This window comes from Ahaetulla prasina, chromosome 1 (assembly GCF_028640845.1).
Source record: "Ahaetulla prasina isolate Xishuangbanna chromosome 1, ASM2864084v1, whole genome shotgun sequence".
Classification (NCBI taxonomy): Eukaryota; Metazoa; Chordata; class Lepidosauria; order Squamata; family Colubridae; genus Ahaetulla; species Ahaetulla prasina.
The window spans coordinates 81,814,033-81,842,006 of NC_080539.1; the positions used below are offsets into that span (position 1 = coordinate 81,814,033).

Here is a 27,974-nt window from a genome sequence, read left to right on the forward strand (position 1 = left end):
TTTTGCTGTGTTACTCACCCTCTAGAACATCAGTCTCCCAGGAATCGGACTTGCCCCAACAACGCTAGGCTTTGAAAACCGAGTTTTGTCGTTGAGCTTGGAGCTCTGATAGCATGAGTGAGGATATGCCATGGCTTGCTTGAGCATCTGTGAGTCTTTTCAACTGCTATTTTAATGTTATTTTTGTTGTTTTATTCTTTAATTAGTCTTCTCTAATGAAAGAATAAAAGCAACAAAAAGCAATCAGAATTAAAAACAACAAAAATAACTTTTAAAAATAGACTCTCTTTAACTCAGTGGCATGGTGGCCTAGTAATGAAGACACTCGCCTTCCACTTGGAAGGTTGGAAATTCAATCCTAGATAGCAGCAGATGTTTCTCTTCTAGAGAGCAAAGAAACTCCGAACTCCGCATAGCATTAGAAACGACATCTGGCCAGTAAACACTCAGCTCCATCTAGTCGCCCTGACTCTACCTCCAAATTAAAGGATTAAAATTAAAAAGGAGAATTTTTAATTCTTCATTGTAAGCTGTCCAGAGTCATGTGAACAAGATGGGTGGGCCTATATATTTACTAAATAAACAAATAGATAAACAAGTTGGCCTATGTAAAAAAACACATCATCTTGTGTATTGTATGGTGTGCAATGTTAATGGCTATAACCATTAAATCTGAACATACAGACTTAAGTAAAAGTAAGTAAAGTAAAAACTTTTTAACACATTGCAGTTAAGTTAAAATATTGCCTGTGCCCATGCTACTATTCAATGGCATTATCACACATACAGATGTTTGTTTCTGTCATGGACCGTTTGAGATGGGAATATATTTTTAAAGAAGTAATGTGCGGTAAAAAAAGCAAATGATGGGTGTTATGTAGGTGTTGCAGTTCTTGAAAGTGCTTAAACAGCAGTTTATTAATTATCTCTCCTTCCTAAGGCAAAAGGAATTCCCTGGAAATATTTCTGACCATTTTTTTTGTTATGCAGATCTGGATACAGAACATTTGGATTTAACGCATGTACCAAAAGCCATTCCATCCTAACCATTCTCTTCTATACTGCAGATTATTTTTTCCAAGTTGTTCCTTACTTTTTTTTAAGCACCTACTTACTTACAATTATAAATAATTAAAAACTGTTAATCATATGGACATTTCATATTACATATAATGAGAGGAGAAAATCTTTTGCAAACAAAAAAGAGAAGGTGTTTACCATGTTGCCCACATGCCAATCAAGTAATTTATGATATTCTAGAAATGCCCTAGAGAATGGAACCTATTTCTGAAATGTCTCAGGCCTCAATGAAACCTTCTAAAGCAGAGACTTGGAATTTGTCTCTCTGTCTTTTTATTATTCGTACTTTTGTGCACCTCAGTGCCACCACTCTTCTTCTATTTCATTTGTGCCTGTTATAAAAAATGTTTAAGAACGGGCAAGTAAAATAATTCCATTTCATGTGCAAACATGATTAGCATGGGTTATACACTCACAGATGCCTCTGTTGCTACTTTAAATGAATTCTAAATTGCAGAAACATATTTTCCAGAAAAGAGCCTACAGCCTTTAATACCTTTGGTGTAAAACTATTACTGAAAGAATTACCAACAAATATATTTTATCACTCAGTTTGTCTTTATTTGAGTGTTTCCCCAATAGCAGCTAGATCAGAATGTGTCACATTCTTGTCAGTAAACTCACATATTCTTAAACAGTGCATAAAGTTGTGGGAATCCACTGTCAATAATAGAGTGGTGACAGAATATTTCTTACATGGCATCTCTTGGGATATCATTGATGCTCTGGGACTAAGCCATCCTTTCAAGGAATGGGACAGGCTATTAGTAGAAGGCAATATTATGAGTCAAACTGGCTCTTTCCAGTTTAGGCTGAAATAACAACAAATAAGCAACTCCACCTGAATGGAATGTGTAGTCTATTTCATCAGTCAAAATATTTATTGTATTAATTATATAATTAATTAAAATTATGAGTCATTTCAAGTTATTTTATACTTAACATTTAAAACTTTTATCTTTGGTATCTTTGTGACAAAGTTTAACATAATCCAGATTATGTAAAACAAGGAAAGAAAACATCAGAAAGATAACTTTTAAACTGAAAGGAGAGGAAAAAATGCACTTTCAAGCTTATCGTGGTTTATGGAAACATTATTTAAATTGTAAGGAGGAAATGAAAATGTAAGAAATTAATGTAAATCGATTTATACCTTTGGTTTTGAACCTTTTTCCATTAATAACCGTAACAAGTAAAACATAACACATAAAAAAACGCAACATTTAATACGTCACAAAAACAAATCAGATACATATCTGGTAAAGAACTGTCAACGTTTTACCAGTGGGGGGTCCAGCATTAAGAACATGAAGCTTGGTCACAGTGAGTGAGGATCAGAATAAAGAGATTTTTGGTACAATGAACAATAAAAAAGGGCACAACCAATAAAAAAATCTTGAATCAGTTAACAGGCCTATATTTAAAATTGTCTGAAATACTTATTTTATCACTTTGAAGGGAAAAAATCCATCGTTTTAATAAACAAGGTACAACCCTTTTCCAAAACCCAGTAAGATGTATTCTATTCCATTGCTCAGGTGTTTAAACCAGGGGTCTCCAACCTTGGTCCCTTTAAGACTTGTGGACTTCAACTCCCAGAGCTTTGCTGGCTGAGGGACTCAGGGAGTTGAAGTCCACAAGTTTTAAAGGGACCAAGGTTGGAGACCCCTGGTTTAAAACATCTCTCTAAAAAAGTATGTCTAGAATCTTCATTGTTTCCTTTTTAAGAAAAGGTTTTGTGCATTTTGCAATAACCAATGGTTTACCTGGTGGCAATTATTGTCATTATTATTACTGACTGCACACCTTTCATATCCTACCAGGGTAGTTTACAAAAACTGTCAACTATTAATACTAGGATTAATAATCAGGGCAAAAGTAAACATTTCTCTCTCTCCTCCCCCCCCCCCATCTCTTTGTCTCGCTTCAAGAATCATTACCATGAACAGTTGAAGGTAACGACCCTGTTTGAGGAGAGGAAGCAGTCCAACGGACTAAACTGATCTTCGTATCCCTTACACGTTTGCCTTGGAGCTCTTCTACAAAGCAGTAAGTTCATTATTACTGGAGCCCATTAATCAGTGCTTTCCAAACCTGGGTAAATTACCCCAAATTGGGTTCAAGTAGTTTTTCTTTGAGTAAAAACACACAAACTGATTGCCCAGCCATACGAGGGACATTTAAATTCACTTAAAGTATTTTACCTACATTGGCCAAAAAGGACTTTCTGATAATGGTTTTGGACAATGAAGAAAATGGTTTAGGAAGCACTAACATAATTATCAACCAACACATGTGATAATAAGCTGTGCTATAAGCACTATTTCTGTATATGCATCCCATATCCTCTTTCCAACGTTGAAGCATTTAAAGCAATGGGGAAAACTATTCCTGCAAAAATCATTATGTATTTGAAAATTGTACTTCTCAGTTAAACATATTGCGTGTGAGTCTGTGTATCTGTGTGCACGTACACAGTCACACCCAGTCAAGTCAGCATTGACTCGCAGCAACTTCCTGACTTGTCCCTGCAGTTTTTTTGGCAGGATTTCAGAAGGGGCTTGCCATTGCTACCTTCCTAGGGCTGAGAGAATGACTGGCCTAATGTCATCCAGCTGGCTTCAAGTTTAAAGTGGGAGCAGAATTCAGTCTTCCAGTTCTTTCTGTGATGCTTTAACCATACAGCAAATTGGCTCTCTAGTTACTCTTTTTAAATAATGTCATTCTTTATATCTTACAATAATTCACGATTTATAATATTATTATCATTGATAGTTGAAAAATAGCTGAAAATTAATGATTTGTTCACTGAGAATTAAACATTTTTAATTTCATAGGCTATTTATTTTATAGACAGTTGACTGAAGAATTTTAAAGTTTAAATAACACTTTGAACTTAATGGATTTTTTCCAAACAGTCAAATGTAGCATTATAATGAACTCTCTAACTGAAATCAATTATATTTCAAAGTTTTAATCTTCATCTGCACAGTGTTCAGTTCTGGTTAGTTTTGCTATTGAAACTTGTTTTACCTAAATGGAGATGTTTTTATAAGAACAAGGGATGATTGAGTTATATATTGAAGTTTCCCTTACAGAACAGATTCTCACCAACACCAAGAAACGTTGAAAAAGAGTTTCACCAACACAGTTATAACTGGCTATCATGCATTAATTCTGTTCATGTTTACAGTGAAAATATAACTCTTTAATCACAAAACATCCCCTCTCCCCCCGCCCCCAACCATCTAAGTCAAGTCTGGATCCTCCACTGATTTCCTATGTTTGCACAAACTAATGCAGCCATAAAGCCACATTAAATACACGACAGAAATGCTACAGGAAGACCACAGCACATGGTGGATTTTAACGTCATATGCACACATTTTATTTACAACCAACCATCACATTAAATACACTTGGCCCACTAAGAAAATAACACCACCAAATGAAGCAGAAAAAAAAAGAAGAAAATCAAAAAGCTTGCTGCTCTTACATCTAGTGTGCCAGATACTGTGCATATCCTGAGAAAGGGAGGAAAAAACAAAGATGTAGGGGAAAGTTGGCATACAAATGGAACTTCGGAGAATACAACCATGATAATAATAGTAGTAGTAGAAGTAGTAATCCTATTTTGACATTCTAAAAATAAAAACAAACTGCATGCTGCATGGTGTTCAGGAGCTGTACAGTGCTGACACGAAGCTTACAACAGGAAAAAAGAAAGTCAATTGATGTGTAATAATTACCACGCTCATGAGTGATGACTGAGGTAGGGGAAGACAGGACATTGATTTCAAAGAAAAGAAAATGGGGAAAAAGGAAAAAAAGTGAGAACTTGTTTCAGAGTTAAAAAAAATATATTTAGCATTGCTTCTGATAACTTAATTCTCCATGAATCAAATCAAAAGTCCAGTTTAGGTAAATACATAAAAATGTAAAGAGAGAATAAAAATATTTTGATATCGGAATAATAATTCAACAGAGAGAAAAGAAAAAGAGAAAGAGATGCAAGTTGTATTCTTTTATAACATATGCCCAGGTTCCAAAAGAAAACGAATTTCTTCAATGAAAACCTTACTATGAAACAGCTATAGAAAAATATATGCGAAGAAAAAATATATTTCCATTCTTGAAAACCATTCATTTGATTATCAAGTTTTTAATAATCAAACAAATGAAGCAAACCGAAATACCAAAATTTACTCATATGAGCTACCTTCCAGTCAGATGAGTAAAAAAAGAAAAGAAAAATGCTAAAATAAATACTGGAGTATAATTAAGGACAAGAATGCACAGAATCAATAACTTAATGCTTTAAAAACCTTCAAAAGTTTATCTTCTTTTAACTTGATGTAAACACCAAGCTAATCAAAAGAAGTTGAAAATGATTGCAGGGAAATTGCTAAAATATATTAACTTGCCTAACAGAATAGTAAATAGTTTAGTTTTTCCTCTTATTTTGAAGAATAAACATGAAAGGATTTGCTAAAGTATATAATAAAAGAAATTCCATTGGGAATGAATATAAAGAACAGAGATTTTAATGCTATAAGCCGCCCAGAGTTACTTTCATATGAGATGGGCGGCAAATAAATTTAATAAACAAACAAACAAACAGCTAGTCACAGAGAAAATACACAAATGATTCTAGATGGAAATAACAGATTTATACAACAAAATAGTAACAGTGGAAAAGCTGATCAAAAGGTAGAAAAGGTGAACTGGTTCAAAATCAAAAGTTCTGATACGTTTTTAAAAAAGTTCAGGAATAAAGAACTGATGGTTCTCCAGATATTGCTGAACCTATTTCTATTAGCCCATGAAGCATGGCTAAGGAATTCCAAGATTAGCTGTCCTGCAACATCTGGAATGCCACCAGTTCTCTCAGTTTTAAGCAAAGTTAAAAAACAGCATTTAAATCAAGCAAAAAAATTCATAGAGAATTCGTCTTTTTGCGATATGTAATTTAATTTCAGAATAGAACATACATGTCACAAGTTTCCATTAATTAAAATAATCTCAGACAGATATTTTCATATCACTTTAATATGATAAACAGGACATACTTTATAGACTTAGAATTATTGTAAGGTATTCAGAGTCTTTTTGGAGTGAGGTGGGTTTAACAAATACAATAAAGTAATGAATAGGATTCAAACTTCAGCCATCAAAGTGTGTGTAAGCGGTTGTGGCTGTCCTGCCTATTGAGATTATCTGGGAGGAAGACAATTTGTATACAATCATTGTCTCATATGTGCCACATACTAGCAAGATTTAATATTGTGCCACCTATGCTGGTAGAAGAGAGATACTTCAGTCCAAGAGATATTATCTTCCTGCCAGTTGAGGGATATGAAATTTGCTTTGGCTTACTGTGCTACTCATTTTACACTTCAAGGTGCTCAGACTTCTGTTGTTAAACTATCCAAGTTAATCTGGTGTAGGGAAAACTCATTTTATTTTGGCCAATGTGTCTGCAGAAGTGGCTAATTCCTTTCATGGCTTATGGAAGGCTAACAAGTTGTCACAGATCCTTAGGAAAGTTGTTTTTTAAAAAACTCCTTTTAAGTTTTTATTCTGCCTGTGATCTTTCTTATTATGGACTGAGTGTTATGTTGACAGATGGCCTATAATCTATTATAATTTAATACACTATTAAAATTTTGTGCTTGTAACCTTTAACTGAGTGAAATAATGCATCATAGGGCAACAATTTTTGAACCAAATTACCTCAAATGGGCTAATTGTTGGACTAGGAAGCCTCCAAGGTCCCTTCCAACTCTGTTGTTGTTATTATTATTATTATTAATTTACAGAATGAACACAAAATCCAGGACCTTTGTGTGTCACGAGATTAAAATTTGGTATATTTGCGTTCGCTTCAATGTTGTTATGCTGCCACCCAGAGATTCAATAGACTGGTCTCACTCTAGCCCTCCTGGGCTATATCCTGGAAACTAGTCCCACCATTAGCTACTGAAAAGTGGTTAGCCGCTGTCAAGCCAGCAGGAAGTCAGAAATCGGACCACTGGTTTTTTTTGCCCTTGATCATTCTGTTTGTTTGGAAAAGGAAATATCTCTGAAATTATGACTAATAGGTCATGGGTTGTCTAGTCAGTATAATACTAAATGTTCATGTCTGTAATGTTTAACTGGGCAAAATGCTGCATTATAGGGTCAAACCTTTTCAACCAAGATAACTATATTGGGCCAACATACAGAATGTGTCCAGATCTGGAACCCATAACATAAAAATATCATAAAGCATTTTATGACATAATATAGAATTGTCATAAAATACTTCCTGAGATCAACTCCTGACTGTGCTATACAGTTCAATATGAGCTACTTTCAAGGCAGATACATCTCTGAATAAAACCCTGTGTTAACTCACAATTTTTAAGAACTTTTCAGGTATTATTAGAGGACCAGATCCTCTGGTCACAAACGCTACTGACCACGGCCAAATTGGATTCCGACCAAAGAATTCACTTTTCTTTTCTTTTTTTGAGTAAGCACCAAATTTCCAAACTTAGGTTCAGGTCACGACCAAATCAGTTTGCGACCAAAGTTATGGAATGAATAATGGTTGTGGCCAGAGGTTCTACTGTATTAAGTAATCTGGTAAGGAAATGTCTTTGAAATAATGATCCAGCAGGTCACGGCTTGTCTAGTCACAAAAGATAAACTTAAGCTATTATTATTTAGTGACTTTAAAGGGGCCAGGCAACAAAACTTTTTGGTAAAGAAAACTGTACCTGATCCTTCTTCTGTTACCATTCCAAGGCCTTCTGCTTTATTCTGACGTTCGAAAGCATTTAGGTCAAGAACACTATAATGAAACATACACTGTAGTTTTAATCACAAACATTCAATTTTGTTGTAAGATGTAAGCAAGACATTTCTGTGCATTTACACTTTATGTAACTCAGTTAATACTAGTGAAGTGTGAAAACATTTCACTTTATGGCAGAAACATTTATTTGGATCAGCAAAGAGGAATTATATCACTTTCTTTTTCTTAAAGGTGAAGGAATTTCATGTTTAAGAAAATATTTAAGATTCAACTCTTCAAAGAAAACCTTTTTTAGAAATGGTCTTTTTCTGACATTGTATAAGGAGGATGTTTTTTATATAGAATTAGTTCTCATAAACAAACCAGAGGCTCAGCCGTATTTCCTACCTTCACAACACACACTGGCCCCTTTTGCAGGCTTCAATAAGTAAACTGCCCAGACTTTTCTTAGTATAAATTTTTTAGATTCTTTAAATTTCTAAATTTTAAATTTTAAATTTTTAAATCTTCTGTAATTTTATATGGGGTATTTTAGGTCGGTCAATTTGACGGTTTTAATTCGGCCACTATTGAATAGGTATTTTAAATTGATTTTTAACTTTGTATACTTATTGCTTTTTATCTTGGCTGTACACCGCCCTGAGTCCTTCGGGAGAAGGGCGGTATAAAAGTTTAATAAATAAATAAATAAATAAATAAATAAATAAATAAATAAATAAATAAATAAATAAATAAATAAATAATACAAGTGTTGTGTTTGCGTGTGTGTGTGTAAAAAAAATAATGTTGGCACTCCACTGTCGATAAAAGGAGTCTCTGTGGATTTTACTCCACTAGGGGTGGTGCTCATCTCTGTTTCAAGGCCATAGATCCAGCACTGTCCAAAAACATTTCTGCAGTCATGTGGCCAACATGACATTAGTGAGCACTATTACCTTCCCATCACAGTGGTACCTATTTATCTACTTGCATTTGCATACTTTCAAACTGCTAGGTTGCAGGCGCTGGGTGAGGAAGGGAGCTCACACCATTGCATGGTGCTCAGGTCTCGCCCCTGGGCTTTCCAGCCAATAAGCCCAGAGTCTTAGTCGCTAAGCCACTGCACTGCACTGACCCTTTATAAATAAACACATAAAAGGGCAGCTTCAATTGTACAGTTATGATCACCAATGTAATGTGCCGCTGACAGCAAAATATAATTAATAGTCTACCTGCAACATCATAGCAATAAACTAGCTAGAAACAATTATAAAAAAATATCTTCCCTTAAGAGAATATACATCTATTATTGAATGTATTGTTGATTGATGCTTTTTTAAATTGTTGACTGTTGTTTTTGTAAGTCATATTTTTTAAAAGTTTGGAGATTATCTAATTTTTAAAAATAAACAAACAAATACATTTAGAGAAAATTTAGTGTGAAATCTCTACCTCTACATCTCAACCTTTGGGCTCCTTATCATAAAAACATTAAAGAAGTGAGTGTGCTGCAGGACATTAAAGTAATGAATACTTTATTATTAAATATATATAAGAGGAGAGTTTCTGAAAAGCTGAAAAGAAAAAAATATCTTTTAACCTAAACTGCATTGGGGGAATTTCCCCTCAGCCAATATTTTGGCATCTATATTCCAATACTAATTCCATTACAGAATATTACATCTTAGAAAATAAGACAACCCTATCTTTTAAAAATAATCATTGAACCCTATTGATATTCTGTGATTTTGAAAGTCATTGGGCATATTACTGTTCAACTCTTTGTACTGTAGCTTATTCACTTTTCTTTTCTTTTGCTTTACTTTTCATACGAATAGAAGGATTTCCCTAGGCATTCAAACCTACTCGGTGTAAGACAACATACCCAGGAAAATCAAAGTTTGTACTGAAGTATTTATTCAGTTGTTTGTTTATTCATTATGTCAATTATTCATTACAAAGCTTTCTATGCGTCTCCATTCCTTACTTGCTCTGGGTAGCTCATGATGATATATAATATAGGGTTAGAAAATGTACTATTTTTTCTCTTACCTGCAAGACTGCATAAGACCAGCAAGACTCTGAAAGAAGCCTACGTCTTTTTTGTCTTTGAGATAGTCCAGCATTTTCTAGAATAAAACATTATTTTATTTTAAAATGTTTCTTTTTTGCTTTTTGACATAACATCCCCAAAATTTAATCCAGACAGTTATATACAGTAATATTGCCAGTTATTAAGGGGGCATGTAAGAGGCTCTAGGTCTCTGTCTACATCCTTTCTGCTTCAGTTTTGCTAATGCCACAATTGCTTCTTGCTACCTTCTTCACTACTGTTGCCCTTGCATTCCCTTTTCCCCATCGCTGATTTTTTTCAAGTTTGATTCAAATTGGTCCAATCAGTTTAAAAGTCTTCTGCCCTTACATGTTTGCACTTGTGGGCAAACAAGGCAAACTTTGATTTCCTTGTGGCAAGTATATCACTTTTAGAGGTAGCAGCAGCAATAACAGGGATGCCCTGAGATCATTTAATAATCCTTGGTTCAATAACTAGCAATGTAATAACAATAGAAGCATACAATTCAATTTAAAAAATACAATATAATCTCAGCCAAAAAACATGCATTAAAAAACTGAAACTAAGACCTTTTAATAGAGAAGTGTAGGCTCCAAGATGAATGAAAAAAGGTATCTGACAAAAAATGGTGCCAGGTAGATTTTTCTGGAGATAGTATTCCAGAGTTACAGCATCATAACTGAAAAGGACATTTTCTGATCACTATCTATTTTAGCATAAAGGAAGACCAGAAATCTTTTAAAAAGCTAATATTCTGATTCCTTAGAAAGAGGCCAGCCACTAATGAATTAATCAACTTCAATCATCAACAAAATATGCATTATGTGGATCCAAAAATCCTTGTCAATGAAAAGAAGTAATTCACTCTAAATGTCAGAAAAGTTACCTGCTGAACAGTTGAATTTCCTCCATTCAAGATAGCAATCCCAAGTTTGAGGGTGGCTGCAACCATTGGTCCCATTTCACCTGCAAAGTAAATATTTATTTTATTTATACATAGACATAGACATAGACATAGACATAGACACATATACACACACACACACAGAGAGATACATACACAGTATATATGCATATGCCTACTCTTTCTCTTAGAAAACCATTACAATGTTGACTTAAAATACAGTATGTGCATTTGAGTGTATATAGGTATATCTATATGTATATTACAAATAGCTTTTTTCCCTAAATTTTACTTTCTTTCAATATCCTCTGTATTCATCCATCAGATACCAATTTTAAAAAAATATTTTTCAACTTAGTATTTTTCTGCTCAATCTGCCCAATCGCACATGCATGTGAATAAGGAGTACTGGACTGAATCATTAAGGCCAAACTAGTGCTAGCATTAATTTCAATAATTCCAGCAATGTGTGCATTTAATGCTTATGAGCAGCAGCTGAGTAAAAATTTCAGCAGCCTGAGAAGGATACACAACATCTCTCTTTCTCACTCTGTTGCAGTGCTGTGTTTCCACAAATGTTTTATGTACACTGCAGTGAAATTCTCCACTGGGAAATGTTAAATCAGCAGAAAAGTACTTCGGAGAAAATAAATATGGTTAACTTACCTTTGCTGGCACTAATTGTCTGCAGGACCATTTCAGCAGCCCCTCGATCATGGAGTCTTGCTTGTTGGTACAGGAGTTTTTGCTTTTCCATTTCTTTTTCCTGAATAAAAACCCCAACCATTTAAATTGAAGGCTTTTCCTAACATCTTTTCTATGTAATTTTTCATACCGGAGGGCTCTATGGCAACTTAAAATTGAAAACAATTGACATGGCGGTATAATATCAATCATCACTTTTACCATACATTTGACAAAATAGGCTTTACAGTACATTTTTCAGTGTAGACTTTAATGAACACAGAATTTATGGTTCTTATATGTTCTTCTTCTCAAAAACCTGCATGCTACTCGGGGTTGACCTGTTCATATTATCTGAAGGAGAATATTCAGGGAACTCTGCATATGTGGCCCAGCAGGTGTGCAGAATTGCAACTCGCATAACCTCAGCCATCAGGATCAGAAGTGACAGATGACAAGTGTTGCAAGTTCAGCTCACCCTGCATTAAATTATGATATAACGTAGGAATTGCTTAATACACCCAGCTCATGATTCCTAAACAAGAAACTTTAGAACTAAAGCATATTCCATCAGGACCTATTTAATAAAATGCAGATTTACAGAGTATGTAAAGGTCAGATTGCAAACTTTCACATTTTATATTTCAGTTTTATATTAAATTAAATTAATCGGTTATAGGCTTCTATTCCAAGTTAAATATATAGGTGACTAGGTCGCAAATCAATCATATTTTTATCCAGAAAATTATTCTGAAGCATAAATGGTTTTTTAAACAGCATGTACGAGCAAAATGCATTATGTGTTTTTTCTCATCTAACTACTGCTGAGGATATCTATGACTGAGCATTACTGCATGTTTTAAAAACAAACAAAAAGTAGATCAGAACAAAATGTTGGTGCCTATTTTCTGCCACAATTATTCAAAAATCTTGTCTTCTTATTTAAATCTCTTCTTGTAAAATATTTTTTTAAAGAAGCACAAACTCAAAACATAACTAAAACATCATTTCAATGAAGTTGCAATGTTACTTCAATGGTACTAAAAGATCTTGTAAATTGCATCTATTGCTTTGCCCTGATCAAGATTTGTAGTCCATATGTTTTTGCAATGTAGAAGTTGTAGTTTACAGGATATATTTTTTCTGAAACCAAATTGTTTATTAGAGAGTAGGTTGTTTGTTTCTAGGTGGAGGGTAATGGATTGGTTGATGATTGATTCCATTACTTTGCAAGTGATGCAGCATAAAGAGATTGGTCTGTAATTTTCAACTAGGCTGGGGTCTCCCTTTTTGAAGATAGGGATGACCGTGGCTAGTGACCATAGGTTGGATAGGAAGCTGGTCCTGAAAGATTTTTCAAAGATTATGCTTAGGGGTTCTGCTATAACAATGGAAAGCTTTTTTAAGAAGTATGCACATAGACCATCAGATCCAATAAATAGAGATGGTTTCAGTCTATGTAGTGCCTTTTCAACATTATCTTCTGTGAAATCTATTTGTGTTAGATCATTGTAGTCATTATAGGAAAGACTAGGGAATGTTGGGCATGAGCCATTGCTGTTAATAAATACTGAGCCGAAGAATGTGTTAAAGAGGTTTGCTTTAACTGCTTCATCATTGCATTCTTTACTGTTAGGTCCTTTTAAGGGTAGGATGGATCTCGAGTCTTTAAGTTTGTTGTTTACAAAATTATAGATGGCACAATTTTGTGTGCAGAAGGTTTTCTTCTTGTTTGATGTGGTAACTGGTGCATTCAGTCTTTATTTGGTGGCATATATATAAATAAATAATAAAATTTAAATTTAAATAAATAATATATTTTTGTAGCAGCTTTTAAAGTTAGCTACATGCTAACTTCATGCATTTCATCTTCTTAGACACAAAAATCATTTTTTATTTCCATTGAATCGAACATTTCATTTAGCTATACTGATTTTTTAAAAAACCTTAGCTTTAAATCTTTCTCTTTTTAGCTTTAGTGAACAGAATTGAAGAAATGATGAACTTGGAAGAATTAAGCATCCAAGACAGAGGCCATTTCCCTTCTAGTGATTTATAGCTTATTGAGTATCACTCAGCCATTGTTGTGCTAGAATAGCAGTAATGATGACAGGGTTTAAATCATTTCAACAATGTTTGCCATAAAGATATTATAAATTATTAGAGAAGAAACACAGGGTGCTATTATTAATTCAAAGGAAGGGGGACAGGGAAGTGAGGAGGGGAGGGGAGGGAGTGGAGAGGAGGAAAGGGCATTATTTTGATCCTAATCCAAGCCAGTGCTTATTTGTTTTGTGAGAAAAAAACTCTGATCTAGCAAATTCTCTGAATGCAGTAAGAGAATAGCGATTTTAACAAATGCACTTTTTCCTGCAACCCTGTGCAAGCCTATCATTTGAAGCAGCTTATCAGGAACATGAGATGAAAAGAAAAAGGAGCCATATGCTCTCCTTACATGAATGGGAGGCCTTCAGGAGGAGAATTCCATATTTACTCTGGATCTACCCTGAATAATTTTGTTGATCATATGAGATGTAAGGCAATAAATAAATAACAGAAGTATCTATATGCTGCATTTTACAGAACACAATCTCCAACTGTCTATAATATGAGAAACATACACCAACACATACCAACACAGATACATAAACACACACAGAGGAGAAAAATCAGACTGGAAACAAAGAGACAAAGTGACAAAGAACAAACACAGGTGACATATGCATGTGTATATACTTTCCAGTATTTCTTCTGCTGCAAGTCTTAAATTAGTAGATGTAAACATTTCTTATAAATAACATTCATTTGTAAAACAATATGCAAATTATATCTAGATAAACGGGTAGTTTTATAATGACTCAACAATTATGACTACTTATTCCACAAAGGTGTGGAGAGTCATGCTTGGCCAGCATGGACATTAGGCAGGTGAAACATCCATCTCAGGCAACAGTTGATTAAGGCAAAAATGAAGCTAGATATCAGAAAAAATGCCAGGATAATCTGTCTGAAATAATTATTTTGCACCTTCCCTTTGCTAAGGGAAGATAAGAGGTGGCTGTGTTCTGCTCCACAGAGGCTACAAACTGTTATGATGGTTTTGATTGAGGAGTCCTGAGGATCAGTAAATAAAGTAAACAAAAATACCATAATATTCAGTACAAGCCAAAAATCTACGAAATAGAGGGCATAGCAGAAAGAATATCCCAAGCGGCCTCTATCACTACTCTCTAATCACACACACAGACAAACACATTTTAGAACTCTGCAGTGCTTTGGATTATTTCTTCAATTAATTTTGATTTTTGTCAATAATTGTTATTGTAGACACAGTTGATATAATAATATTCTTTATTCATCCCAAGAATACAAGCTTTATTTTTTAAAAAAAAATAAAATTTATAATTAATTTATACTGTTTAAGGTTAACTTATGGAGGGGCTCATTTTAAACATATAAAGAAAAACATGGAATAAAATCTTACCAGAATGTCAGCTTATACTGTAGATGTAGGATGCCATATTTGCATTAGTGTTAATTTTATGGTTACATTTATAAATGTATTATGATGCATATTGATTTTATAGTCACTGTTTTTTCATTTTAGCATAAGTGTCATTTTAATTGTGACCGATTCACACGCCATTGGGGAGAAATTGTTATTAATAATGTTTTTTCTTTGTGTGCTCTGTAGCTCAAGGTAACAGCTACAAGACCTTAAAACAGCTTGGCTATGCTCAAGCTTTCACATACGCCAAAATATCTTTGGGAAATCAAACTTGAGGCATTGTGCAGTATAAGGGAGGGCAGATAGTGAGGTAGAGAGAGAAAAAATGGCCAAGATGAAGTGAAGTGCAATTAAGAAAATTTAAATTCTAATTAATGACTCTGTTGCTAATGAGAGCACAGAAATAAGGATTAATTAAATGAACCAGCAGTCAAGAAATATGCTATATCTGCCCTTAACAGAGTGATCACGGGGGATTTGAAAGTGATATTCTGATGTCAGGATATATCATAGATCAAACTCATGTAGGCAATGGCTCCCTCTGTGATACTCTATGGAGGGAAAGTTGTACTTTGAAGAAGCAGAACAGAAAGAGTATTAATGCTCTTGAACTTTGATGTTGAACTTTGAACTTTGAACATCATGAGAATAACATGGACAGCCAAGAAAACAAACCAATGGGCATTGAACAAAGCAATCCAGAGTTCTCATGTCAGACAGAAATGACCATACTAAAAATATCACACTTCAGACACATTGTACCAAGATGGATGGTTTCAATTAAGTTTCAATAGCTGCATAATTGGAAAACCTGAAGGACTAGAAGCACTAACAGTTGAGAACGGCTTGGAAAATAGCGGCCTCCGCCAAGCCCTGCAAAATCCAGCCAGTAACTGCTGTTGGGAGGCCCTATGGGGTCAAAACCGCCTTATAGAGGCAGCAAAGAAAGGAAAGGCACTTCATGGACCACAAGGAACTCATAATTTCATTAGGTCCAAAGCAAGTTCTCCCAAACAGCACCAGGAACAACAGCCATTTTTGGCAGTCACAAGCTAGGACAACCAGAACCATAAGGTTTGTGTGGTCTGTGGACAGAGCATTGAAACTGGGTGAGATAACTTCCAATTATTACTCCAAAGATTTAATTTAAGTACAAGAAATTTAAAAGGTAATCTCCAAGTGTTAAGGAGCAGTGATTAGACACACAGAGAAGATTAAAGACTGAAAATTAAGAGGCGAAAGAAATGCCCAAGGGAAGATTTAAAATATAGAAAGCCTGGAAAAACCCTTAATTTGAAAGGTGATTTTTGGGAGAAACTGTCTTACATATTTGTATTTTTAAACCCCCTGGGCTTATTGGATAATCAGCTTTTTTTGACATACTGTTTAATGTTGGACTTGGGAGCAGGAGAACCATCTACTGGAAGAAGAGGAGCACTACAGCATCAGTACTCAGTGAAAGTGAGGTCCAATACACAAAAAGTCTAATACACAAAATAGAAGAAAGTAAATAACACCTGGAAGGCGGCCTGACCTTGACTCTATTCTAGAAGACGATTTGGATATTTTGAAAATACCTAATGAGTTTTTTTTTCTTCTTGAAGATTTCTAAGATGAACTAAATTGCAAAGAACTAAACTTAATTGAAACTGGCTATTGGATTATAGACTTGAAAGATTGGAGGAATTTAGTGGATTAATTTAGATTTGGATTATTAAGGCTATTTGACAGAACATTCTACGAGGCAAAAGAAGAAAGGTAATAGAAGAAAGAAGAAAGAAGAAAAGTTAAATAAGACTAAAATTTGGACAATTGGGAAGATATGTACCTGGAAAATCACAAGACTGTAAACCACTGAAGAATTTTAAAGATTATAAATTTAGGAGATTTGAAGGCATAACTATGGGATTAATTGAATTTTATTAAGTTGGAGTTTCTAAATACTGAGATGTTGGAATCAAAGAAGTATACTGAGTAATCTTTACAATCCTTTGCTGTTTCCAAGCTAGCACCATGGGCCAGATCTAAGCATCCCGCAGGCCAGATCCGGCCCATGGGCTTTGAGTTTGACACTCCTGAACTAGATGGTAATCAACCAGTAAATGATCACCTCTTAATCAATACTATTAAATCTTCTTTTCTTTCTATATAATTTATAATGGGTTTTTTAAAAAAATGTTTCAACAGAAGTTATAATCTTTCTTTTGCTCCCATAGTGATTCATTTTGGCTTTCAGAGGTTTTCTAGCATCCTAGCTACAAATAACCCTTCTTATAATTTGACTGCCTTTGACTGTAGACAAGTTCCTATAATTTTCTTAACAACATTTTTGGGAAGTGGCTTTGTCATTACCTTCTCCCTACAGCTGAGACAGAATGGCCCAAACTGACCCAAACAGCTTTAAATAGCTTCAAATTTAAAATTTTAAAATATCTATCTTGAGTCTAGAAAATAGACTCTATATCAAATCATCACCTAAACTGAAATACATATGGTATTACTAGAATGAGAAGAAAATGAATCCCTGTGGAGTGTTACAAAGAACCAATTCATCTTTTAAATACGGAAATACATAACCAAGCCCCAAATAAAGCTGTAACATTTATAGAAATGTCGAAGCCCTTTGGAAATTTTTCTATATATATTCAAAATCTGCTGGGAGGGAGACAATAATTTGGAAAACTGTATGCAATACTTTAATGGAAATGTATACTTATTTCATTGACTTAATACCATAAAAAATCTATTATTTGAAACTTAATTTGCTTATAAAATATAGCTCTTGGTATTTTAATAACATTTGCAGTTTAATACTACATTTTTTTTTTAAAAAAACCTATTTTGTTTCGTAGAACATTCTCCCTGATGCAAGTAAGACTGCAATCTCAAAAATATAAATAGTTTAATTCCGACCAATTTAATTAAATGCCTTGGTTTTATACTTGTGGTATCATTGTTGGAGAAAGAAATGAAAAGATGACCCACAGAAAGAATGCTGAAGAATGACAACAGACACACAGGCCTGGCTTCTTATATCTTTTATCTAGATAAAAGGTCAAAAAATACAGAAAAAAGTAATTCCCAAACAACAAAAACTCTGTAAGATTCCTCTAATGGCTCTATAAGATCTCTCTTTTCTGCTGCTGACATGGCAGCATGCTAGGAGCAGAAACCTAGCAGAAATACACCTTGATTTCAATCATGTTTATATATCTATATCTATAGAATTCCCTGGAATTAGTCTCTAAAGCAGGGGTCTCCAACCTTGGCAACTTTAAGTTGGTGGACTTCAACTCCCAGAATTCCCTAGCCAGGCTTAAAGTTGCCAAGGTTGGAGGCCCCTCCTCTAAAGCTAAGCGTGTCTCCATACTGAATATTTTGAGGAAAATCTTGAATATTTCAAAAGAGGCTTTTACAAAACAATAATTCAGCCATGTTCACAGGACTATAATGGGGATCCACACATCTTCAGTAGCAAATCTCCTATGACTTCCCATTATGTCCTTCATCTTTTTCATCCACAGAATCTCTTTTAAAGAGATAAGATAGATTTTTGATTGTTTTAAATTGGGCAAGAATTTCAATCCATTATATTATGTGTTACAATTTGTTAAAATATTATGAGTATCAAGTTACATTGAGGAAAAATGAAATTTGTTTTCTTTGTCCCAAATTGCTAGATTCCTACAATAATTCCTCATCTTAACACCCCAGCGTTATCTCTTAGTCATTCCTTCACTAGTTGTTATAAGTACTAATGGAATGCTCTTATCAATGGGGGGAAAATTAAAAATACTAAATATTTAAATGTTTTTTGCAGCTAGCTAAGGAAAGATAGTTCAAAGAGCAATGTTAAAAACTCATTCCCATACTTAAATCTTGCTTTTTTTTTATTTGCATTTATATCCCGCCCTTCTGAAGACTCAGGGCGGCTTACACTATGTTAGCAATAGTCTTCATCCTATTTGTATATTTATATACAAAGTCAACTTATTGCCCCCAACAATCTGGGTCCTCATTTCCTCGTTTTACCTACCTTATAAAGGATGGAAGGCTGAGTCAGCCTGGGCCTGGTGGGACTAGAACCTGCAGTAGTTGCAGGCAGCTGTGTTAATAACAGACTGTCTTACCAGTCTGAGCCACAGAGGCCCTTTCATATTCTAGGATCACATGCTTATTTTGTTCTCAAAGTACCTAGGCAATTTTTATTAAAGATTTATGCAATCTTTATGCCTTTATTTCTATTGTCAAACAGTCTTTTTTCACGACTAAGGAAATATTAGATAGAGCAACTTCTTATATTTTGTTTTTCATGCAATTATCATATCTATAACCTATAAAAAAGTGGAAAATCAGTTATTTGTAGAATGTTCTAACTTTCAGTATTGTAAAAGTTCAATAATGATTTTGCATGAAGACATGTTACATTTAAGAAATATATCAGACTTTACTGGGCTGTAGGGCAAATTATTTTCTTGAACACATTATATAAATAAATAATATTTTAACAAGAAATTACATGGATTAAGAGTGGAATTCCAAAGGTGCTTTTTCAAGAGGCAACTGGACTTTGTTGTTCTTTGAAGATGTTTCACTTCTCATCCAAGAAGCTTCTTCAGTTCTGACTAATGGTGGAGGATGGAAGAATTTATATTCCTTGCAGTCATGTGGTTGTTAGCATTCTTTCTGAGAGTCATTGGGGCCACTTGGAGGTTTATCTGTGACGGCAGGATCACCTGAATAGTGCAAAGGACCATGTTGTCCTTTCAGCGGTTCCAAGAAGGTTCCACACCCATTTGCACTATTCAGTCAGAACTGAAGAAGCTTCTTGGATGAGAAGCGAAACACCTTCAAGGAAAAACAAAGTCCAGTTGTTGTGTTTTGAAAAAGCACCTTGGGGACAACCATAATCTGGATGACTGAGAATCTCCATAGACATTAAGATTGGAAATAAGAAATATCTTTAATCATTGTTCAACTTTCACTGTAATCACTGTAATTATATGAGTATTAGTTTATCAATCATCTAGTATTTATTGAGGGTAAATAAAAAAGCTTCATCCATCATACTCTGTTATGATTGGCCTACAAATAAAAATTAAGATTCTAATTACAACATTGGGAATTAAGGTGGAGAACTGATCATTTACTTGGAAAATATTATGTTTTGGGAACTGCAAAGTATCAAGGCTGCTTAAGAAAACTTGTCCAAGATGTTGAGTCTAATAAAACTACATGTCACAAAAGTAACCCCACATAAGCACACAACACATTATTTTACCTTGCTGCGTTGGGATCCTGTGACCTTAAGGAAAGGTGAGGATAAGAAGTGAAATAGCAATAAGAAAACTGTCCAAAGTACTCTGACGATAGCTGATCAACTAAATGCACAGTCCAAATTGTAGTTCTTGAAGAACGATTGCTTGGTTCCCCCATATGTTTCATGACAACTTACAATTTAAATGCAAAACCCAGAAAAGTTTCAACCAGTAAGGGCTTCATTTAACATTCAATTGTTTCATACGTTCTCTCCTCCTTGCAATATATTTCTTATAGAAACCGGAACTGCCCAAGTATAGATTTACTTAGCAGTCACATCACATTAGAGATATACTTTATACATCCTCTTAGTTTTTAAAAGAACCTGATATTTAACATAGTTTCAACAGTTTTCAGTTGAACAAGCTCCATAAGTCTTACTTGATAACTCTCAAATTCATTTGTAAATTCAAATTATATGAATACTTTTTACTAATAAGGATACTTTGAAAATATACATGTCTTTAACAAAGGTTTATAATAATTTATAAGATAGGAATATAGTGGCAAGTGAAAACGAACAACAAAAGATATGTACTTCCCACATAGACAACAGTGATTAGTGGTAGCAGACAAAAATGAAGGGCAAGGACAAGAATACCAAAGCGACAAAGAAGAGTTCTGAATACAGGTAATTTTAATTTGATTTATATTTTATGTTATTTTTTACTTACACTGACGGAACAGCAAAACTAAAGCTTTTCTTCTTATTACAAACAAATATATATAATTACAATGACACATATAATCAACTTTCTTATAAAACTCAGTGCTTTAATATAATAAAAAAAATCTCTAATAATTTATATTTTGCTTGCTCCAACACACTTTTCAACATTAGGAAGAGAAATAAAAATTCTTACTGACTGGCAAAAAAAAAAGGGAAGCATCTGAGTATGTAATTAAACTTTTTCAATTAATAAAATTAAGCTTTTAGATTATTATTACTTGAGTTCTATAGAGAGCCCTGTGTTTCTTTATACATCAAAATAAAGTATTTTACGAACAAGTGTTTTCATAATATGAAATTCAGTGTAGGGCAGCATTTAACTTTTATAATTTAATAAGTTGTTAATAGTATAAATTTAGTATAAATAAATATTGTCTATATTTCCTGTCCAATGGGAACATCACTTTATTTTTGTTGCATTTTTATAATTTGGTTATTTGTAGCTTTAAAAAGACTTTTTACACTACACTCATTAGAAATGAAACTTCAAATTCTGCTTTAAAAAACCCAATACCTCAATATCTAGAAGATATACTGGAAACACTGATAGCTGTGCGATATCCGTTGATACATTCAAAGATGTCTCGTTACAACTGAATTTCAGATTTGTCTATATCAATTGTCACTGCTAATCAGATAACAGACTGGATAATAAATAACAGACACAAAGTGCCATAAGTGTACTTAAGTACAAACTGTGATAACTGATCCATCACAGAACAAGTAAGTGTTAATTGTTTCCACTTCTTCTGCAAGAAATGCAGAATTATAGTGAGTGAGTGCTGTATAAATTTATAGGGGTGATTTCAAAAGGTCTTTGATCCTATCAACAAGTACAAGGTAGTAACTGAATTCATTAAGATGATAACATCTCTTCATCTAACCCAAAGCACATAATCACAATACACAGATGAGTTTCTTCTGATAGACAAGTTTATAACCCAGATTGTTTTTTCCAGCATCAGCTACTTTGCTCAGAACTCCACCAAGTGGTTAAATAAAAAATATTTTGCTTCATATAGAGTATAGAGGGGCTGGTCTTATGATACGTAGCACATATCCAAGAGGACAAAACACATGAATGGCAAAGCAAACTTGAGCCATTCCTCTGGGTATTATTATTTTGATTTATCTGAGAAACACATATTGTATATGTAAGGTGAGATACCTGGGGGAATGGGAAAAATAAGAGGGTAAACAGAGTTCACATTTCTATGTTGGACTTAGATAATTTTACATCCAATTATGTAGAAATTGAGATTACAGATATGGCTGTCTTTATTTACAGATAATCTTTGACTTGCTACCACAGTTGGGACCAGAATTTCTGTTGCTAAGCAAGCCAATGTCAAGTGAGTCGTGCCCGATTTTGTGACTTCTTTTTGCCATGGTTGTTAAATGAACAACAATTGCAATTGGCAAGTGGACCACACTTCCCCCATTAACATTGCTTGCCAGAAGCCAACTGGGAAGATCTCAAAATGCTATCACATGATCTCAGGACATTGCAACCATTGTGAATACATGCCAGTTGCCAAGTGCCTGAATTTTGATCATGTGACATGGGGATGCTGCAATGGTTGTAAGTGCAAGGACTGGCCATAAGTCACTTTTTTCAGTGCCATTGTAACTTGAAATGGTTGCTGAATGAATGGTTGTAAGTCAAGGACTATCTGTATATCTTTATAATAACAGGTAAAGACTGTAATAAACTACACAGGAGGGAACTCTTAATTTAACACTTTTAAATGATGCAAATCATAGCAACACTTCTCATAAATATCTAACCAGAATCACAATAATTGTTCACTAGCACAGGTCTCTTAATACTATTCTTTAAGTTGGTCTTACCCTATGAAACCTTTTATATGCTGGATATAATATATTTTAATACCTAGCAGTAATCTCTATGACTATCAGAGCATCATACTGATGCTACTTAAGTATATTCAGTGAACAAAATCCATAGTCAAGTATTTGTCAAAGAAGACAAAGAAGACAAAGAGGACTTCGGAAGTTCTTCATCAAAACTCTTCTCAATTGTTATGGAAGTAATGGAAAATAGTTTAACCTTGAATTTTAATGTGGTCAGATTTTTAGTATTTCTTTAAATAATATTTTATCAAACAAATAAAATCTATTATCAGAATTATATTTTTACATATTGAAAAGCATGAACAACAAATGTTGCTACATGGGACACTATGGAATAATGAACAAAATAAAAGATTGAAGTAGACAGTATTAATCTTACTTCAAAGCTCTTCACTTCTTCTTCACCATCATTGTTATCTTCTTCATCATGGCAGCTCTGAAAAAAACACTGTGCTCACAAATGTTTTTTTTTAATTAAAATATCTTTGGTTTCAATATTATTTCTGACTCTTATTAAGGTAAAATAAAGCAGAGACATAAATTGCATATCTTGCATAACATTAAGGAACTGTTGACAGGAAACTTTGCTGGGTTTGTTACATTATTGGGCTCAGCTGTCAAAGTTATGGTATGTAGTCAATTTCCAACAATTATTTAGAATGTAACAATTTCTAATGCCACGGGAAAACTACATCCCCAAGACTGCTGGTGCATCTTGGTCATCTTCCAGCCAAGAAATGGTGGACAGAAGGAATCAGATTAATAGGTGAATCAGCAAAGAAGAAGGGAATTTATAATATTCATTTGATTAGAAAGTATCAAAGTTTGTATTTCAAGTCAAGGAATGATGATACAAAGGACAAAAAACAAACTTATGGATTTTGGTTACAAAAATTACCTTTGCCATAATATCAGCATATGCCATATACAAGTAATCTTCGTCCAATTTACTGTGGTATAGAAAAGAAAAAACAGGAGGTTACAATTATCGTTCGAGCTATTCTGTATCTAGAGTAAAATTTACATATGTAAGAAAGTATAGTAAGACTTGATAATGATAATGATGATAATGAAGGGAATATATATATATATATATATATATATATATATATATATATATATATATATATATATATATATATATATATATATATATAAACCCGGTTTCTGAGGTTTTCACAGGTGTTTGTATGTAGGTCTTTGATTGTTCGGGTTTTCTCCTGTGTAAAATTGGAAGTGTCTTGGCGACGTTTCGAAGTTTCATTCGTCATCTTCAGGCTGGTGTCTTTGGCTTCGTGCTTCTCGAGCTTGAGAAGCACAAGTCGAGAAGCACGAAGCCAAAGACACCAACCTGAAGATGATGAGTGAGTCCTCGTAGAAACGTCACCAAGACACTTCCAATTTTACACATATATATATTATTGCAACTTAGTTTATTTATAACTTACTTGAAATATATTTATTGATATAAATATATTATTTATTTATTTACGGTGGCTCACTGGCTAGGACGCTGAGCTTGTCGATCGAAAGGTCAGCAGTTCAGCGGTTCGACTCCCTAGTGCCACGTAACGGGGTGAGCTCCCATTACTTGTCCCAGCTTCTGCCAACCTAGCAGTTCGAAAGCACATAAAAAAATTCAAGTAGAAAAATAGGGACCACCTTTGGTGGGAAGGTAACAGTGTTCCGTGTGCCTTTGGCGTTTAGTCATGCCAGCCACATGACCACGGAGACTTCTTCGGATAGCGCTGGCTCTTCAGCTTTGAAATGGAGATGAGCACCACCCTCTAGGGTAGAGAATGACTAGCACATATATGCGAGGGGAACCTTTACCTTTTTATATATTTATTTATTTATTTCAAGTCAGCTATAAACAAATTAGCTGTAATAATAGTGATACCGTATGTATTGGTGGATAAACTGAGAATTTGAGGTGTTAGAATGCATCCCAAAAATTGGCTTATCTATAGTTGGGTTTATCTACAAGTATACACAGTAATAATTTTTAAAGTACTCCTATTTCCCAATTATAATCACATATAAGCCTATCCGCAAGTAGATTCAAGTAGATTCTTGAAATTTTAACCAAAATAAACATGCAAGTTGGTTTATCCATGGGTGGAACACTTTTCATGGTATTTTAGTTACAAATTCAAGGGTCAGCTTATCCATTAAGGGCTTATACAAAAATATATATGGTGCACTATTTTGGATTCTGTTTTTTCTAATAACCCAACAGAGAAATATCAATCATGCAATTTCTTCTGTACCCTAACCAGTAAAAAAATAATCCTATTCATTCAATCCTATTTGCTAATTAAATTTTATAAAGTATAATGGTTTTCCACCATTTATTGATGTGAGGTTTTGTAGATATACCTGAAGCTCAAACTTCACGAATCAGCCTGATAGTACTTTAATGTTTAACTCCACATCACTTTTTCTAAATACAAAAAGTATTTTGTATCTAGATTTGAAAAGAAAGCAATTTACAAAGAATCATTAATATCTTCTTTTTTGTCTCACCATTTTTCAGTTAAAGCTGTTCGACTGAATAGTAAAATAAGTTGATGCAAAGGATCAACTCGCTTAATACATTCATCTTCTTCTGTTGGTTCTGCTCCAGGTTTCTGCAGCAAGAAACAGAAGAATAAGAACATAAAATAATAACAAATAATTATATTTGGACATCATACTGAGAGCTGTCAAACTTATTTCCAAACAAATTTACATTAAGGATGCTTGAGAATATGATCATAAGATATTTAAATATGAACTGACTTGAATTACATTTCTTGAATCATCTTGAAAAACCTAACTCAATTTTTCATAGGTTTGCATACCTTCCAAAATGCTATACCATACTTTGAGTCAAAATATGTATTAAGCCATACAAGGTCAATTTACATATTGTAGATTAATGCACACATAAGATAGAAAATATCAACATCTGTCAAAGTAAAACAAATCAGAATTAGGCTGATAATAAATCAGAAAGACATATTTTGAAACTCAAATGATGTATCATTATCAATGTTAAAACTGACTATAGTTATACTGGCAAATATAAGGCTAGGGTGACAGCTGCAGTGTTGAAAAGGAATAAAAATAGTATATATATTTACAGTTTATGCATCTCAATATATAAAATTCTAAACATCCAAGGTAGCTTCAAAAGGATTTCTATAAGAAGCAGGACATATAACTTGTAATATATCTCCCACTATTTTTGAATCTTTTTTTTGTTGTTGTTTCGTTTTTTTGGTAAAATTAAAAACCTTGGCATTACCAAAATAATGGTAATTATTTACTTATTTACAGTTTACTAATGGCCGAATATGGCCAGGTTGCATACTACAATACAATTCAACACAAATAAACAGTTGAATCTTAAAAAGTTCAATCAATTCTAACATACTGCTAAGTCTTCTATCAACGTATCTTCAAAATAATGGTCTTCTGTTTCCACCCAGGACTTTTCATATCCCTGAAGAAAAAGATTGACAGCTCGGTGCCTTAAAAAAAGTCAACAAAATATATGTATTTTAAAATGTATGCCCACTTATTGAATATTCAAAATATTTATTATATAAAATCTCTATCATTGTATACAGAAATAGCATATATTTCTCAGCTAATTTATATGAAGAAAAAATAATGTCCCAATGAACAGATCTTCACACTAAAGAAAGTACTCCTATATCCTTTTGACATTTCTTTTTTCTAAAGCTATTAATGTTGCTGAACTTTGCGCTGTGATTTTGTTATGTTTCTCTTCTCTATAGGGATCAGACATACCGTGGAAGATTATATAGTGGCGCCATTCTGAAACAAGCCACCACAGCTCTTTTTCTCTGTTTGGACAAGAGTTTATGCCATACTGCCTTTTTTGATCTTTGAGGATGCTCAACCTACAGAACAAAAAAAAAAAGGGGGGGGGAATCAGAAATAACTTCATAGATGCTTATTTATTTTAAAGGTATAAGGCTGCCATCTCACATCATTTACTAAGGAGTAAATCCCATTCAACTGAATGTGAATTAATGTGAATGAAACTGAATTAAATAGTCATTTAGCCCAATCCATCTCCAGGTTTGTTATGGGGAAAGCAGGAAGAGGAAGGAGCATTAGGCATGTTTGCCACCTTAAATTATTTATAAACAATAATAAAAGCAGGATAAAAAAATCAAATAAATAAATTTTATTTTAACTTTTGAGTTAATATGTGTAGGATTTTGTTGCTAAAATGGAATTTGGTAAATATTAGAACTAAATCAAGTTAGCTGAAGTGCAGCATGAACTCCTAAATACACTGGTCGAGAAACATTTTAATTATTATCTTTTGTTCTAGTAACTTCAATAATAGAGAAAACAAGCTTTTATATCATTTGAGTATAATCAAATATTGTATAAGCTGCAAACTAAGAGTACAAAATTTTAAAAGTGTAGTCAATCTTTGTCAAACTATTGACAATCATAGATTAAACTGTTAAATTCCATATATATGCATGCTCTCTGGGAAGTTTTAATCAACCTGATACCATAGCAATAATTGGCTTTTAAATTCAGGTTTCAGAAATTGTAAGTAAACGTGAAAAAACAGGGTTAAAGCCTCAAAGATTAATCTACATACTTAAAAGAATGTTCTGTTTTACTCTACATTTTCTGCATCACTTATTGTAGGTTTGGGGGGGGGGAATCTTTTGTTTCTATATGCAAGTAGTCATCAATTAATGACTGCCTCATTCATTTGCTCAAACTTTTGATAGTGCTGAAAGTGTAGATTTATGACCAATGTGCAATTTTACGATCATGATAGCATCCCATGGTCACACGATCACCATTTGCAATCTTCATAGCCAGTTGCCACCAAGTAAATGGGGTAACCAGCAGAAATTTGCAAGTCATAGTCATATAACATCATGCTTAACAACTCCAAGTGATTTGCTTAATGATTGCAGAAGAACTGATGTGGTAAGACAGACATAATCACATTTTATTTAATGATCACATAACTTAGCA

The 27,974-nt window shown here is 33.7% G+C and overlaps 1 protein-coding gene across 1 annotated transcript in view; it reads right to left on the reverse strand.

Moving 5' to 3' along the window:
- RYR2 (ryanodine receptor 2) overlaps nt 1-27,974 on the reverse strand; it is a 231,018-nt gene that overhangs the window by 35,664 nt on the left and 167,380 nt on the right. The window contains exons 72-80 of the mRNA XM_058171339.1: nt 26,751-26,863; nt 26,371-26,467; nt 25,479-25,582; nt 23,851-23,902; nt 23,332-23,388; nt 11,503-11,602; nt 10,819-10,898; nt 9,911-9,987; nt 7,842-7,915 (exon numbers count right to left, since the gene is read on the reverse strand). Of these exons, the coding sequence (XP_058027322.1) occupies nt 7,842-7,915; nt 9,911-9,987; nt 10,819-10,898; nt 11,503-11,602; nt 23,332-23,388; nt 23,851-23,902; nt 25,479-25,582; nt 26,371-26,467; nt 26,751-26,863 (754 nt within the window). The remainder of the gene's footprint in view (nt 1-7,841; nt 7,916-9,910; nt 9,988-10,818; nt 10,899-11,502; nt 11,603-23,331; nt 23,389-23,850; nt 23,903-25,478; nt 25,583-26,370; nt 26,468-26,750; nt 26,864-27,974) is intronic.